Raw genomic sequence first — 18,055 nt, forward strand, 5'->3', positions numbered from 1 at the left:
GCTTCTTCTGCTGTCTGTTCTTGTTCCATCCTCTCCTTCCTCTCTCTGCCAGCACCAGGCAGCCTGGGGGCATGGAGAGCAGCTGCCCCAGTGCTCCAAGGGAGGAGGCAGCCCTGCAGGAGGGCCCTGTGGCGCTGCTGGGCAGTGGAAAACCATCCCTGTGGTGGCCATTGCCTCTGCTCTCTATCCCCAGCGCCACACATGGCAGCTCTCCCTCCTTCTTCAGCAGCAGAAAATGAACTGGGTCGGCGGGAGCCGGTAAGTGAAACTTCAAAGGCTGCCAGAAATGGCTCGGTGCTAAGTGTCCCTTCACAGACCCGGCACAGCCATGGTGGATGTGACAGCCCCAGTGTCCCCTCACAGACTGGGCACAGCCATGGTGGATGTGACAGCCCCAGTGTCCCCTCACAGACCAGGCACAGCCATGCTGGATGTGATAGCCCCCATGTCCCCTCCTGCACCAGCCTGTGTGACAAGATGTAGATGTCCTCCCATACCAGGCAGGGCGGGTCATGTTTGGGCCTATGTCTCCACAGACTGGGCCTGTCCTCAACATCCTCACTAATGGCAGGGATTACCATTGGGGAAAAATATGCGTAGTTCTTGAGATTCACTGAAATAGTAAAATAATCACTGAGTTGTAACATTAAAAAAAAAAAAAGCAAAAGCCAAACCAAAGTTACTATTCAGTTTCTTTAGGTGCCTATTTACTAGAAATGTAAACCCTGCAGATTTTGTCAGCCATTTGAAAGTAGCTTTGTGAAACACAGCTTTATAGTCATCTTTACTCCAGAATCAAAACAAAAGGATGCTTTACCCATATGGAAGTAATTCCAGCAAAATTAAGTTTCTGGAATTTGCCCATGTGAAGCAGGTGGAACGGACAGCTTCAGTTTGAGAAAAAACCCCTAACCACCCCAACTTCATCCTAAATACCTATCATGCTACTCTGTAAGGAAAAGCAGTGTGTAGGAGTATCACACTCAGCAAAGAGCAAACCACCCTGCTGCTTTCTGCTGCTGTTAGTTATCTGCTGGGATTCCTCAGTGAGGCTGGGATTTACATTTGAGGTAAATGTTATGCAAGGGTAAATGTTACTTGTATATGTTTAAAACGTGTGTTTTAACTTTAAGCACAGTGAAAAAAGAAAAAAAAAAGTCATTCCAAGGGGATAATCCTTATTTCTAACTCTCAAAAACCAGTCCTCATCTTACTGACCCAAGGTCTGCAGCCATGCTCATCCTGCTCACAGCAGTTACCATTGGCTCCAGTTTTATTCAACACCTCCTGTAGGCAATGCATTTAAGATTATAGTTAACCAGTGAGAAATGTAGTTTAAGGTATAATTGGCTTTTAATATTGCACAAAGAACGGCAGCTTCATAAAACTTGTAGTGACAATCAATTTTTCTTACCTTTTTGACAAAATATTTACAATATTCTGTGAAGTCCCAAAAGGTAGAAACTTGTATTGTGCTCCTTTGTTTCCTTTGCCAGTATTGTTTTGTAACTATGTTGCAGCATGACAAAGAAAATTAGGAGAAATTAATATATTGACAAGGATTTATTATAATTTTTAAAGAAATTAAGAACTGATTAAATGTTGCATTACAGGTCAAATATCTAAAAGCTTTGCCTTCTGAATGTGCAATGTATTTCGTAGCTCTAAGAGAGAATGTGGTCCTGTACCTACCTGAGTAAACCAGTACCACAGTGACTTCAACAGACACATGTTGACTTTACTACCTGAAGGTGTCATCCATCATAACACAACACAACATCAACATAACATCAACATAAACATAACATAATTTGTGTCCTAAATTCTCAATACTACTGATGAGAAATTCAAGCCATGACTCAGGATTATACTTTTACAATTAAAACAAAATTTATTTTCATCTTTCAGGAGCAGAATCATTCTAAAGCAGGAAAGGAGAAAGCAAAAGGTAAGCAATTCTAGATATCTTAGATTTTACATTGTTACTTAAATGCTTTAGTTGATTCATTTAGGCAAAAACTTTCAAAGCATTTGGAGTCAGACTCAAAGCTATAGCATAACAGTTGTAATATTTACCTAATTTCATGTAATTTTTAGGACAGAAGTCTTGTTCTAGGATTACTACACTGAATTCCAGCAGGAAGGGGAGGGAGTAGAAGAAGGCATGAATGAAGGAATTCACCCAATTTAAGTTGTACTGAATTACTTCTGTTACTATATTTTGTTGGTATGCGCTGACACATGGGATTGCTTGAAACCTTACTGTGACAAACACGTGGTCAGCTAGCCTAACACTTACACATAAACACAGCTATTTCCTGGGCTACATAAAAGAATGTTAGGCTCACTTTTGCTGGCATTTGCAAAAGTAGGCCAGCTTATTTGTATTTTGAATCTGAAAGTGAGGTGATAGAATCAAATTTATCCATGGCATAGCAGAAGACATTTCAAACAGGAAAGAGGAAGAAAACAGTAAGATAAAGCAGTTAAAAGTATAGTAAAGATAAGTCAATTTCCTCCCCAGCAGCAGGGAAAAAGAGTATAGGGAAGCTCCATCACTGTGGCTGGTGATGACCATTCTGTAATGACCAGGGCAGGTGCATTGGCATATACAGGATGGGGAAAACCAGGCTGACATTATGGAAACAATCTCAGAAATTAAAACCTTTACCAAAGGGAACACAGGAGCAACCAGCAACTTGTTGTTCCTATAACTTTTCCAGTCTCCTGGAAGCCTGTGAGTTCTCAAAAGATCTGTTTTTTCAGGATTCATTTGTCTGAACCACAGGATTTACATTACAGCTGTGTAATTTACTTCAGTGTAGGAAAGAAAACAAATAAGATAGATAGGATTATTTTAGTAATTTTATAATTACTGAATTACTAAATACAGTGGTAATTACACAATTAGTAGCAATTTAGTAAATTAGAGGTAGTGAGAAGAAAAGATGTGAGACACCGAAGGGGCATGGGTACATTTTGGGGGTGCGGACTCCAAAGCAGCATGAATTTTGAAGTGCTGATGTGTACATAGGATGAATTTACCATACTGCAGACAGCCTTCTTAATTGAAGAACAGGTATTTTCCATAGATGGTAACATCTTAGAATTATAAAGATTGTGATATAATAAAATATATGGGAAAATAGTTACCAATGGACATACTGGATATATTAGTTACATGTAACCTGCAATAATGGTAGGAATTATATGTCAAAAGAAAAGCTGATGCTATTTTGTGTTTTGGTTTTCAATATCCTCCTTGTGATTAAAATAAATAAATCTTACTGGTTTTATTTATTCATCTACTGTGCTTGATGCCAGTGGTTGTAAGATGATTATTAATAGTCTTCTATAAAATACAGATTTTTTTGTTTCCTAAAATTTCTATAATCATCTGCCTGATACATTCAAAGTGTCAATCATCTCTATTCCTTGCAACAAAAAGCCTTTCTGGAGTCCCAGTCATAGAGATTTTTCTTCTTTATTTTTTTCTCTTTTTTTTTTTTTTTTGTCACAAGACTATTTTCTATGTCAAGAAATACAAATTTGGAGAACAGTAAACTCTTTGTGTCATTAGAGACGGCTGTGTGTATGTAATATTGCTGACTTACTTGTCTACAAGCTTATAAGCTGCCTAAAAAGCTCAAGTTTAATTTTTTTTCCAACTTTTTCCTTGCAGCATTTTGATAAGTTTTTTATTTTAAAGAAATATTTTTAATGATCATACAAAAAGTTTGAGGCATGTGTGTTTAAGGATTAAGCTTTTGGCATGAAGAGAACAGTGATTAATTTTGAATATGACCAAATTATGATTGCAGACTTTCAAGGTAATCAAACTAAAATAAATAACAGTAGGCAGTGTGGGAGGATTTAGAGATTTAATCGCTTGCTTTTATTGTTAGGAATGTTTGCTAAGTCTTCCATGCTATTTTCAAAAGGATTTTATATGGTGCTAACTTGTCTCTGAAGCTTCTATCAAAAAACTTATTCTCTCTTTTAAAAAATCTAGGAATTCTTTGAAAAGAAGAAACTTAAATCAAAGATGAAGCTTCTGGGAGTGTCATCTCCTAAAAGTTCAGCATTCAGTTTAGATCTCCTCAATCTATATGTTGTGAACCAGTTATCAACCAAAAAAGACAACTCTGGTGAGTTTAGTATAACAGCATTCTGACTTCACTGCTGACAGAATCAGTTGTCCTTAAGTATTACTGCTATTATGTCAGCTCTTGTTCTTCCTCTTGAAACTTAATGCTCAAGTAAGTGTTATTTTTAAAATAAACAATTGTAAGTAAATACAAAAATTACGATTGAATAAAAATTCAGGACATAAGAGGAATCAACCAGCTCTGGCTACTGCCTACTTCACCTTTAAAGCCTTGTATACTTGTGCAGCTTCCTCATTCCATTCATTGATTTTACCCTACATTATTTTTCCCTTTGCTATTGAATGAGTCTATTTGTATTCCACTTCCCTTTTCATAAGTTTTGGGGGCATTTGGAATAGTCTGTCAGTTCTACCCAGAATATCTTCCTTAAAATCCATAACTAAGCTCCTAAAAAAGACATCTGTGCACCTTGATTCCTAACTCTTTGTAACTGTGGTGCTTAGGGACATGGTTTAGGGTTGGACTTGACGATCTTAAAGGTCTTTTCCAACCTAAATGAGTCTATGATTCTTATCCATTGTGACATATTCATAAACCAGATTGTGGAGAATTTGTTGTTGTGTGCTCAGGAATATTAAAAGGTGACTGAAGAGGGCAACAAAGCTTGTCTACACACAGCAGCTGACTATAAATAATTTTATAATGCCATTTAGAATAAAGCTCTTGCATTGCTAGTAAGAAAGAAAGCAAAAATACGGCTTTAAATTAATAAAGATTATCTAAACCAACAGCTTTTGTACTTTAGTGAAAATTCTGAAAGCTCAAAACTTTCTTCAAACCCAGCACTGATATTCCAGATACTTTCATTGCAGCAAGCATGAGGAAGCCAGTACACATTGATATCACTGAAGATGTAAAAATACCTGTTAGGAGGCACAACATAGAGCTTCCCACATCACCACTGCATAAACAACGTATGCCCAACTTAGATGACATCCAGAACAGGTACTTGTATAAAACAGGCTATAGCTAAGTTATAATAAAGTTTTGGAAAAGGTATTTCTTGTTGGTGTTATATCTGGGCTATTAAGTAAACATAAATATGCCATTCTAAGATGAAGAAGTTTTACAATCACTCCTGGCATTCCTATGATACACTTTCTATGACAGAGTAAATAAATGTATTCTAAATAAAAAACTGCACAAAGTGAGAGACTAAAAAAAAATTTATTTACTTAATGTCAGGTATATACATTAAGTTTATCTGACAGAGCTGGCTATTCAAACAGCCTTTTCCACTTACCCTGTTTTCCCATTCAACTTCAGACACCCTAAAGTGACTGACTCACAGTGACTGCTCATAACTGCTTAAGAATCAGGTCTGTTTAAGATGTGTGGAAAAATATTCTTATATTATTTTGAAATTAATACTCAATGGTTTTAATCTTATAGATCTTATATCTCATATATCATAGGCTGTTTTTATTCATTTTACAAGGTTACAAAAGCAAGTTTTGAACAGCAGAAGGCAGCATCTCTCCGAGAAAATAAAATGCCAGCATAATGTGAGTATATCATTCTCAATGATGTAAAGCTAAAAATGTGCAGCAGTGACTGTATTTTTAAGTGATTTTTCAAAGAGTGACCCAATCTCATGGATGCTGAATTGTGAAATCTTTAAGGCTATATTGATATGTTATTTGCTAGTCATGTTTTATATCCATTCCTGCCATTTCTTACATATTTCTCGAAAAGCTCACCTTTGTGCTCTAAGCTCGTCACAAAGGACAGAGACTGTGGGAAAGAGACTGAGGCCAACAGCAGAAAACTAAAAACAATATGCAGAAATGTGAAATGATGAAATGTAAGCAGCATAGAAAAAAGTTGAATCTTTAAGAGGAACTTAAGTACAAGTCTTAGTGGATACAATTGCGAAGTTCATGCAGTCATTGAGGTTACAGTGAAAAACATTCTCTAGATGGATTTTAGTGGGCTTTTTCAAAACCCATTCCAGTTCCACTGTTGCATAAAAAAAACAATTAAACAAAAAAAATCCCTCAAAACGAGCTAGTAATTCTGTTAGAAAACACTTAGTTTGGGTAGCAATGTAGCTGTAGATACAGTGACATTTCATGAGTTTTGCCTTCAAATTTCTACTTGTGTTCTGATCTGCTTGAAATAGCATAGTTGGCATCACAACATGTTGGAGTTGTCTCTTCAATGGAGTCAATTATTTTTCATTTTATTATCTAGGAATCAAGTCAGCAGATCACTTACCTACACATCTAGTGTTAAAAATGTATTTACACCCATCTGTCTTCAGGATAACATTTGTGTGCATACTTTAGCTTAAAATAGGTGCTTAGGGGTTTCCCTGAAAAAAGCCCTTATTACTGTATGATTTCCATGAAAAAATCCTATCAGAATACACAAAACTTTTCTCATGCTGTTGTATATGTGCAGAGATGTAAAAGATATAAGAAGGTTTGATTACTTTGAACTTTATGCTGACATCAAAACATTTTTAGGTAAATAAAATTTCTCTCTCCTATGTTTTGTCTAGTTACCACAAGTAACGGAATTAACAAATGCTGACTCTAGTATGGAATGTGAAGACAGCACAGCAAGTGCTTTTAGTGCCCGTCCATTGTCTTCTACTGTTTGCTGGTCCTCTAACTGTACACAACTTTCAGAAGAAAATTTGAGCACAAACCTTATGGGTAACACTTGGGAACAGACCTATGAAGAGAAGCTGCAAATCCAGGTTTGATGTATATTTTGTCATTTCCACAGAATTATTTTAAACTAGCATTCATTTATTTGGGGTGTAAAATTAGTGTAGTGGTGAAGATAATTGTAAACAATCAGCATTTCTTGTAGGCTGGTATTGACAATGAATATTCCATATATAGAAATGTAGTTCTTTTATTGTTATGAAATGCACTTAACTTGAGCTTTTGTTCACTGAGCTTCCAGTATCACAAGTATCTGCAGAAAGAGAGATAGTCACATACCACTGCCTTGCTTTTGTTTCTGGCTTGTAAAGTTGCTTAAAGAAAGGTGAAATGTATTACAGTTGTAATTACAGCTTTCTTAACTGTACAGTTAGTATAACTGGGTGTAATTATAATCTCAGGTGATCACTGTAACCTAATCTGTAAACATGCAGTGAGTAACATAGTTCTTACAGTATTCATTTCTGTCCATGAAAGGCTTATGGAGCTAGACCTCCCGGAGGCAATTGCAAGGTACATAAAGATCAAGAAGGTGACCAGGAACAGCTGTCATAGATTTACCAAGGCCATACTATGCCTGTTGAACCTGATTCCCTTCTGTGATGAAATTACTCGCTCTATGCGTAAGGGAGAGCAGCAGTTATTTACTTTGACTTTAGGAAAGCTTTTAACAATGCTTCTCATGGGATCCTAGTAGCCAATGTGGGGAGGTATGAACAAGATGAGTGGATAATAAGATGCGTAAAAAACTGGCTGTAACCATTATGCTCAAAGTAGTTGTCTATTGCCTAAAGTCTAATTGATAACAGGTCAGTAATGGCAAGAATCCCCAGAGGTTAATACCAAGTCCACTACATATGTATTAGAGACTTATACAGTGGAACAGTGTGCACCCTCATCACCATAACAGGTTCATGTGTCACACCAAATAGGCAGAGTGATCATTATATTAGCAGGGCTGCTCTTCAGTGGCATCTTGACAAGCAGATGTCCACCATGAACTTCATAGAATTTAATACAGAGAAAACCCACACATCAGGTGACTGATTTGAGTAGGTAGCAGTTTTGCAGGGAAGGGCCTGAGGGTGCTGCTGGGCAGAAAGTTATCCATGAGTCAGCAGTGTGCCCTTGTAGCAGCAAAGGCCAACTACATAGAGGGCTGTATTAGAAAGAGCATAACCAAGCAGTCATAGTGAAGTGAGTATTTCCCTCTGAGCAGCGTCTGTGACAACACATCTGAAATCCTGTGTCCGGTTTTGGAACTGCCAGTACAAGAGAGAGGTCAACAAACTAGCAAAACCAATGAAGTGCTGCAAAAATGTTTAGGGGATTGGAACACATGATGACTGTGGAGAGACTGAACAAAGAAGGTTTGTGTGGCCTGGGAAAGAGAAGGCTATGGAGATGTGGGGTGAACTAATTGCTGTCTTCCACAGTCTAAACAGTCTTATAAACAAGGCAGAGCCAGAGGTACTCAGCAAAATGGCAAGAAGTAAAAATTGCAAGTTTCAACAGTGGAAATTCTGTTTGTATGGGAAAAAATATTGTCACAAAAGTAGTTAAGTACCAGAAGAGGCCATCCAGACGGGTTGTAGAATGTAGGTTCTGAGCAATCCTGAGCAATCTGGATGAACCTTGAAGCTGGCCCTGCTTTGAGCAGGTTGGACTAAATACCTCTTGAGGTCCCTTCCAGACAACAGTTTGCCATGATAGAATCATAGAATCATAGAATAGTTAGGGTTGGAAATGACCTTAAGATCATCTAGTTCCAACCCCCCTGCCATGGGCAGGGACACCTCACACTAAACCATATCACCTAAGGCTCTGTCCAACCTGGCCTTGAACAATGCAAGGGATGGAGCATTCACAACCACCCTGGGCAACCCATTCCAGTACCTCACCACCCTAACAGTAAAGAATTTCTTCCTTATATCCAATCTAAACTTCCCTTGTTTAAGTTTTAATCTGTTACCCCTTGTCCTATCACTACAGTCCCTAATGAATAGTCCCTCACCAGCATCCCTGTAGGCCCCTTTCAAATACTGGAAGGCTGCTACGAGGTCTCCACACAGCCTTCTCTTCTCCAGGCTGAACAGCCCCAACTTTCTCAGCCTGTCTTCATACAGGAGGTGCTACAGCCCCTGATCATCCTCGTGGCCCTCCTCCAGACTTGTTCCAAGAGTTCCATGTCCTTTTTATGTTGAGGACACCAGAACTGCACACAATACTCTAAGTGAGGTCTCATGAGAGCAGAGTAGAGGGGCAGGATCACCTCCTTCTTTGACCTGCTGGTCACGCTCCTTTTGATGCAGCCCAGAATACAGTTGGCTTTCTGGGCTGTAAGCACACACTGAAGCCGGCTCATGTTCATTTTCTCATTGACCAACACCCCCAAGTCCTTCTCCGCAGGGCTGCTCTGAATCTCTTCTCTGCCCAACCTGTAGCTGTGCCTGGGATTGCTCCCACCCAGGTGTAGAACCTTGCAGTTGGCATGATTAAACTTCATGAGGTTGTCATCAGCCCACCTCACAAGCGTGTCAAGGTCCCTCTGGATGGCATTCCTTCCCTCCAGCGTATCAACAGAACCACACAGCTTGGTGTCATTGGCAAACTTGCTGAGGGCACACTCAATTCCATTGTCCATGTTACCGACAAAGATGTTAAACAAGACCGAGCCCAACACCGATCCCTGAGGGACACCACTTGTTACTGATCTCCAGACGGACATTAAACGGTTGACCACAACTCTTTGAGTGCGACCATCCAGCCAGTTCTTTATCCACTGAGTGGTCCACCTATCAAATTGATGTCTCTCCAATTTAGAGACAAGGATGTCATGTGGGACCGTGTCGAATGCTTTGCACAAGTCCAGGTAGATGACATCAACTGCTCTACCCCTGTCCGTAATTTCTGTAGCCCCATCATAGAAGGCCACCAAATTGGTCAGGCAGGATGAATCCATCTTCAGTGGAAATTCAGCTTGTTACAGACTATCAAGCTTGTTTATACCATGGGAGGATGAGATGCTCAAAAGACATTTTGCATAATAACAGTAATACATAAATATGAAAAAGTATGAGTTATACAGTACTCAGGCTGTAAGGAGATGTGTGCTTCTACTGTAAAGATAAAAATAAAAAGAATAGGAAAACATGTATATTGTTTGCAAAACCAACTTTAAAGTTGTAAACACTGTAACTACTAAACATATTCAGATTTTGACTGCTTCTACTATTTTCTCAGCCAGGAAATAGTTCTGATCAAGACCCTTGGGTTACAGAACCTCCAAGCCAGTGTATTTTCAGAAAGTCTGATACAGTGCCTCAGGAACTGTTAAAGCCATTGCATAGGTAGGCAGTGATTTTACATTAATGAGAGAAATAACAGTCAAGTTCAAGTAAGAAAAATACTAAGATAATCTGAAGATTATTGCTACTTGATTTTTCACTGATTTTGGTGCTTTTCAAATAGAAATTGAAATGAAATGGAAAAACTGAACATGCCAAGCTATTTAAATTTGCTAGAAGCAGAAAAATATTAATTTTAAGTAGGCCCTTGGCACCGTGATCTATTTTTTGCGACATCACAAACATGATGGTGTTATAGGATTCACCCTCAGCGAGAAGCATGGATTTGCTAAGAAGCCACAGAAAGGGAAGCTGCCCTGCTGTCATTAGTTCTGGCCACTGTCATTGATGACCTTGATGCTGTAGTCACTAGCAACTTCTCCACTTATATTGTTTATATACAGGATTCCATGAACACAGCATTTTATTTTTTTTCCATATGTGACCCTACTATAGCTTTTTTTAAAAAAAAAAACCACAATTGTTTCAATAATACTTTTATGAGAATATACACTTTGTTTCTGAAAGAATGGATAGAAATCTAGAATAAATTTCTTTTTGTATGTGCTTATTAAAAATCTTTTTAATCACACAGGATTTAGGGCCAGACTTGTTTATGCAAAACATTTTATTTTAGTTTCTTTCTGGGGCCTTTTTCCTGGGATATGGGGTCTTACAGGGCTCATTTTTCTTTGCTCTTTTTATTCTGTAAGTCTGCTGTCTGGTTGAAAGTTCCTGTCAGTCTCTAGCTTTGGCTGAATAGAGACATAAGAAGGCTGTATGTTATTTTGCTGTTCTGAAGTATCTACAGCCTGTTTGCTTGGGGAGTCCAGTAATTGATAAACTCACTAACCGCATGATAACTAGGTGAATGCATGAGCTTCCAGTCTTAGCCACCTTAACTTTCTCTATTCTCTTAGCTTCTCCCAGCTTTCTCCAGCAAAATCTAAAATGAGGATAACCTTCGCCTTGCTGTGTATCTTGATGAATTCCTGACGAATATCTTTACATTACATATATATAACCTCATACCTATATAACCTCATCTCACCTACATCTCCCCTTTCATTTATCCACAGGCTCTCAGGCCTGCACTCATCTGCTTATGGCACTTCCATTACTCCTCTGCCCATTCATGGCTCACTAACATCTTTCCAGCTGATCTTCAAATCCATTTCTGTGGAACATGCTTGATTTCTTTTCATCCACTGTAACCATAAATTCTTCTATCTCAAGAGCTGGTAGTTCTCCTGGGAAGAGAGTTCCTTTCACTGGATATGAAAAGTAGAGTACAAGTTTACACAGTTGTTTAATGTAATTGTAACATACCAATGATATAGCCAGCATGCATACATATGAGAACTGTGGCACCTCGAGATCATTAAATATTAACTAAAAATTTTAAATGTCACATTTCTTCATCTGCTACCAACTTTTACTTAGCACTACAAAATGTTCAGCTGCAATAAAGAAGGAGCCTCTGAATTGCTTCACAAAACGGTTTTACCTTCCTCATATAGATCTACCCAGGTTTCTCCAGAAACAAACTCTAGTGTGTTTTGCCTTTTAAAACTGTTCTGGGGAGGTTTCTGTATGAAGAGGACACCACTTTCACATTTAAGTTCTCTAGGATCTTCATAAAGTTCCAAGTCTTTGCTGATCAAACCATTACAGATTTTTTTTCCCCAGTAAGTTTTCTGTACTTTATATCAGTTTGCAAGTTCCATTAACAGCATTGCTCCATCTGTTTTAAAGAAAGGGCATTTTTTAATGGCCTTTGCCAATTTTCTATGCTTCAAATGCCTCTCAGTTCTTTGCTCAGATTTTCTGAAAGGTCAGTCACCAGATCAAGCCTAGAAAAAAGCTGTGAAAGTGTTAGGAGCCACGTAAGTGAAAGCATGACAGCTTTTGTGCTAATGATGCTATGGGAGCATCACCCAAACCAATTCTCTAAGAAGTGGGCAAAACAAAATGGCTGACCGGCCTCCTCACACAGGAACAGAAAAATCCCATGCTGAATTAGGATTACTGCCCTCAAGTACAAATGGGAGTCACTTGCTACAGGGACCAGAATTCAAGCAGAACACAGAGTTTATCATAGGCTTCCAGTACAGGAGAGAACTGTAGTCTTGAAGAACAAACTATTTTTGTGAAAGGAAGAAGCTGTCTTCCTCTTTTCTTTCTTTTTTTCCCAAAGTGGCCTTCTTTGGTCAGCTGATGGAGCAGCAGTGACATACTGTGGCTGATTTTATAAACCACACTTCCGTGCTCAGGAGGGTGTGCTCCACGTCTTGGTGTTTGGAGACATCATGAAACAGAAGCCCTTTTAAATCAATCTTACTATGAACTGGAAGTAAAATACAGGGAAGTTTATCAGTTGAAACAATATATATTTGGGACAAAAGCATGATGGTCAGTAAAGTCTTTGATATTTTTATCATCAAGTTATCATAATTTGTCATGTTAACAGTATTTTGCCTATTTATGTACTGAACAAACTGTTTGTTCTTTTCTACTCCCCCTCCATGTCATTCCACAGGCTAGACTATATGAATTTTTCCAGGAAAAATCCAGTGATAATGATCAAAAATGAATCAGAAGACAGTGAAGGAATAAAAGACACATTGTTTGATGTTATGAAAGAAACTTCAGAACTGAAACCTAAACAAGATGGAAGTGGTTGTTCCTTTCTGGCACTGTTTGAAGATGAGTGCAAACCAATCAATATTAATCCTCCCACAAAGCATTTTAATCTTTTTGTTAACCAAAGCAGCACTGGCATGTTTTTCATGGATCCTGATGATAGAAATGAAATGACCAATAAAAATTATCCTTATTATGCTAGAGAGGCTTATCCTGCAATCAATGAAAAAAACCGTTCTGTAGACAGACACCTTGAAGGCATTTTCACAGCTCCAGAACAGGTTTTACTTGAAAGTAATAATGTCTTAAGTGCAAGCGACCAGAAAAGCAGTGAACTTCATAACACTCACCTGCAGGACTGTCACGTGGGACAGCACTACTTCATAGCCTCTGAAGAGAAAGGAACATCTTCAAACCTTGAGAAAGTTGGTGCGTGACAGTACTTTAAGGATGTATATTCTGGGTTTCCTTCTCCTTTTAAAGACATATGTTTTTATAACCAGAGATGTGTCTGCCCTGACTGAAAAAAATGTCATGAATGTTCAGGATGCAGTAATTTAATTTTAAGTCAATATTTAAATTATCTTTTGAAGTTCACAGAAGCATTAATTTTCAAATTACATTTACGCATTTTAAAATCAAAAGTTACTGTTTTGTTGGGTTTTTTTTAGAGACTTCTGCTTATCACCATGATCAGTGGATTGACTTACAGGAGAGTGTGCAGAACTATTCAAGACAAAAAAGGTGAGTGCCACAGAAATTATCAGTCCCTTAACTAGTGATAGCTGCAGAGATGTTGCTGAATTGAAGACATCCTAAGAGGACATGAAAGCAAAATTCTAACCAGTATTACTAAGGACTAGTTTTCTCAGTGGAAATAGTTGTGAACAATGTGAATAAACTTATGCTCAAGTAAGCTCTTTGTAGCACTGTTCATCTGCCTATAAAAAGTACAGAGAAAGTCTGCTTCATGGGACAGTTTTGAGTCTCTGAAGCTAAGCTGCTGCTCTGACTTGCCCTCTGAAAGCCCCTGTCTCCTTCCACTGACTGCAGTGGAAGCTAATGCCTTTCATCAGCTAAAGTTATCATCAGCTAAAGTTAGCAGGTGTGAGTGCCCCATGTTTTACAAAAGACTGTTTTATCAAAGACTCTGATCCATACCACCTTCCGTTTTACAAAGCAGAAGCACTAACTTCTATGATCTCTCAGATTTGCATTTCAACAGAAACAAGTTTTGTGAAAAACAGATGATTGGTGTTAAATCTCAGGTTCAGAAATAAGTGCAGTGATTTTGATAGTAGGAAGCATTTCAGACAAAATACAACTTGAAAGACAAAAGAATCACCAGTAATGACTTTAATTCAGAAACAAAAGTACAGGAGAGGAAATCACTTACCAGAGATCTCTGTGTTTGCATCCCTCAGTGACGACGAGTCTGTGGGAGAATCAGCCTGGAGACAGAGCCAGCTCTTTGGATTTGAACAGGTAACTTTTTAAAGAAAGAGATGCATTTTTTATCAAACCTATTGTTTGCACCATTAGAAGGAATGTCCACAATAGTTAGTAACTGAATACAGCTTCACTGCATTAACTTCTGTGGAAGCTTCTTTTCTGCCATGGTGTATATAAGGAATCCAGAAAGAACATCTTCTAGTTAAGTGATTCAGATAAGACAGACCATAATTTCATGTCCATAATTTACATGGCTTGATTCATACCTAAGCTCATATCTGAAATACATTGTGTAAGTAAGTTACCCATTAATCCTTAGGATCAGATTCTGCAGGCAGTGCTCAGACATTATATGCAGGACATTTCAGTATTATAAAGGAGATTTATGCCAGCATACATATAAGTAGTTTTTTAGATATTTTGCCTGTAGAAGTCACCCAGGTACATAGAGTGTTGCTCAGGTGTTTTGTACCTCTTATATTAATTTGCAGTACAGTGCAGTGAGCCCTTTATGTACTACAGAAAGTGAATGTTCCCCACCTAACCTAAGGTGCTGATCCAACTGAACCCTCACTATTAACACTTCATTATTTTTAAAAGTTCACAACACCCCAAGAGAAAGAGTTCAGACTGAGCTCAAGTCTGCACCAGATGACGAAGGGTTAGTACTATTTATACATTATTAATTACAAAATCAGATTTTTCTCTACATGTGAAACTGAAATAGTGACTTGTAAAGCCAGGGAGAAGTGTTCTGATCTTTTCAGGATGTTACATTTGATGAGGGTTTGTTGTTTTGATTCATGCAGCACTGTATAAAGACAACTAGCATTAAAAGGTAACTAAGAACTATCTGTGTTTGCTTTTCCTTGAAGAGACAAATTCAGGTTAACTAGCTCATCTCTGGTGAGTATTACACACATATTTGTTTTACCTTGTCCCATTTCCTCCCGGGTTGCCTGCTAAACAGAAAAGCCACCTCTGAAAGTAGGAGTAACTGCTAAAAACCCTATAAATTAATCCAAAAGAGAGGTCAAGTATATAGATCTGAACACCAGAGCTGAAGTTTACTAACATCTCCATATAGTAAAAGTTCCAAGTAGATACCAGTGACTTTCTATTCCTGAAGACATCTGCTGATGGGAAGAAATCTTGGACATGTTTTCTATATTGATTGATATCTTCATTAGATGTTTGATATGTGCCATTTTACTCATCATTCCACATGTGGAAAGAGTAAGGGGAGTCGGTAGGGAGATCCCACGTTCTTTTTTGCTCCCTCAGTAGCAGTAGAGGTTAGCTGTGCTGCTGGATTTCAGAGCAGATACCTCCCAAGGGCCATCAGGAGAAAAACGTGTAACTTACATGGCAGCCAGCATATGCAGGGAGTTTGCTACATTTTTCCCTGGCTTTGCTCTGCAGTCCTTCTTGCTTTTGAGTTGCACAGTCCTGCTGCTGGTGCAGGCTGCTGATAAACAGCATGGCTGAAGCTTTGGGGGAGCTATCTCACACTTCCTGTTAAGATGTGTTGTCTTGGGAGAAGAATTGGCTATTGTCAAGAATTAGATTGACCTCACTAACACTTTAAACAATATCTTGAAATTGCATCAGATGCAGTAATGTTTAATTCTACATGCTGTACTTGAGAATTGGATGTGTGGGGAAATTTTTGGTGAATTAGTAACCTTTCCTTCTAACTCACTTTTCAGATGTGGAGTCATCACTCAGCAGCCAGTCTCCCACTTACTCCCCAGGGCAGACAGAGAGCGATTTGAGCTCCAGTCCTGACATGGTGTGTACTGCCCTTTATGGGTTTGCAAGGGTTCATTTGAATAATACCTGTATTTCTGAGTGCATCTAAGGGTGGGTGTAGCTGGAATGTTATTTATGGTTTTCTTTTGTACAAAGCAACTTCATGTGTGAGGGAGACAATAAATTATAAGCTGTAAGTTTTCCTAAATAGTTTACCAGACATGTGATCTGGCTCTGGATAATGCTAGGCTGAATTACAGTAATGTCACTGTGGGAAGATGCTAAGCAAGCTTCTTGATGTATAGCTGCCTCACATTATGTGCCTCAAGCTGCACCAGGGGAGGTTTAGCCTGGATATTAGGAAAAATATCTTGACTGAAGCGTTGATCAGGCTTTGGAACTGGCTGCCCAGGGAAGTGGTGGAATAACCATCCCTGGAAGTGTTCAAAAACCGTGTAGATGAGGCCCTCAGTGACCTGATTTAGTGGTGGACTTGGCAGTCCTGGGGTAAAGGTTGGACTTGATGATGTTCAAGGTCCTTTCCAACCTAGTTGATTCTATTATTCTATGTCTGTAAGGTAGGAGAGTTTGACACACTCTGTGTTTTCACCCATTCTTAACATAACACAATGTAAGAATGTAAGTTCTGTGTGAGAGTGAAGATGTGCTTTACTCATTTTCTCTTTCACAAAAGCCAGGAACACACCCTTGGGGAAAGAAGGGGGGGGGGGGAGATGAGAGAGAAACAAAACCAAACACAATCCAAAAAGCAAACAAACAAAGCAGACAGTTCTGGCCTTTCTGTATATTTCATTAATTTAGTTATTAGTTAGTCATTAACTTAGTCCTTAGTTATTGAACTGCTTAAACAGTTGCATTCACTCAATTCTGTTCAAACAGTCTGAAGACAAAGACATAGCCCAAAAGACGAAATATAGGGATGAACAGTCCTTGAAGAAAGATGATGCCAACCTAGCCTCAGCAAGCACAGAGCCCCCTAAGACCTCTCACACTGGAACTATGCCTCTCCAGCCCAGTATTTTGACTAGAGAAGAAGCAAACCACCCTCAAGAGAAAAACTCTACTTTATGTGCACCAGAGGAGGAAAATAAAGCCCATACTGCCCCATCTGAGGGCAGCTCGTTACACCAAGCCCATAAGGGAGAGCCTGTCACTCGCAGTAGCAGGCACGATGTCTGGGTGCAGACGGAAGGCTCTGAGACACAAGTAAGTAAGGTGGATGCTGCCACCCAGTGTGGCCCTACAGCGGTGTGCAGCTGTGGGCGCTCCCTCCCCTCTGCGCCTAGCACCGTTAGAGGACACAAAATGCCAGCGCAGGAGGAGCTGCAGCCTCCGGGCTACGGCACTGCAGCAGCACCCGCCGCGTTTTCTCCTGAAAGCGAGTATCTGAGTTTAGCTGGCAGAACGACGCTAGAGGTGCTGAATTACATTGATATAATAAAGGAGAGAGAAAAGCAGTGACCAGCTAGGACAGCACGTAAGGAATACAGAAGTTTTGTCCTGTTCTCAGTGTGCTTCATTTAATTGGCTTATTTGGATTTTTCTATCCTGCTTGGACAAAATGTTGTTTTTTTTTCTGTTTTATTTGCTCTGTATTATTATTAACTATGGATTTCTATCTATCTCCTGCTATCTTTAACTGTGAATTTCTATAGATCTCCAACTATTAACATAGGATTTTACAATAGCTTAGTAAATATAACTGTAGGAATTATTTTGTCTTCCCCACCATATAGTTGTAGGATTCTGTAGTCTGGGATTGACTTTGCCTCTCTTGAAGGAAGTACAAAGTTCTGTTTCACTTCAGAACCTATTTATTTGATGTGGCTCTTAGTTCAGAACTATTGTCAGATTTTTAGCCATTTTAACAGACAAATTAGCCTTTGCTGCTTGTTTGGACTAAATACAAAAATGGAAAACAACAGAAAATGTACATCTGCACACATAGATTAGAATGTGATTTTAAAAGAACTGATTATTTAATTTTTACCAAAAC

General features: G+C 38.8%; 1 protein-coding gene across 1 annotated transcript; it reads left to right on the forward strand.

The window, feature by feature from the left end:
- The first annotated feature begins 235 nt into the window (after positions 1 to 235).
- REDIC1 (regulator of DNA class I crossover intermediates 1) lies at positions 236 to 18,020 on the forward strand. Its single transcript, XM_031048335.2, has 13 exons — positions 236 to 258; positions 1,909 to 1,948; positions 4,013 to 4,152; positions 4,986 to 5,114; positions 5,608 to 5,674; positions 6,673 to 6,873; positions 10,088 to 10,194; positions 12,731 to 13,263; positions 13,506 to 13,578; positions 14,259 to 14,319; positions 14,887 to 14,947; positions 15,996 to 16,078; positions 16,939 to 18,020. Exons 1-13 carry the CDS (start codon positions 236 to 238, stop codon positions 17,518 to 17,520), a joined length of 2,100 nt encoding a protein of 699 aa, XP_030904195.2. The 3' UTR covers positions 17,521 to 18,020.
- Positions 18,021 to 18,055: the final 35 nt, after the last annotated feature.

This window comes from Melopsittacus undulatus, chromosome 5, assembly GCF_012275295.1.
Source record: "Melopsittacus undulatus isolate bMelUnd1 chromosome 5, bMelUnd1.mat.Z, whole genome shotgun sequence".
In the NCBI taxonomy this organism is placed as follows: Eukaryota; Metazoa; Chordata; class Aves; order Psittaciformes; family Psittaculidae; genus Melopsittacus; species Melopsittacus undulatus.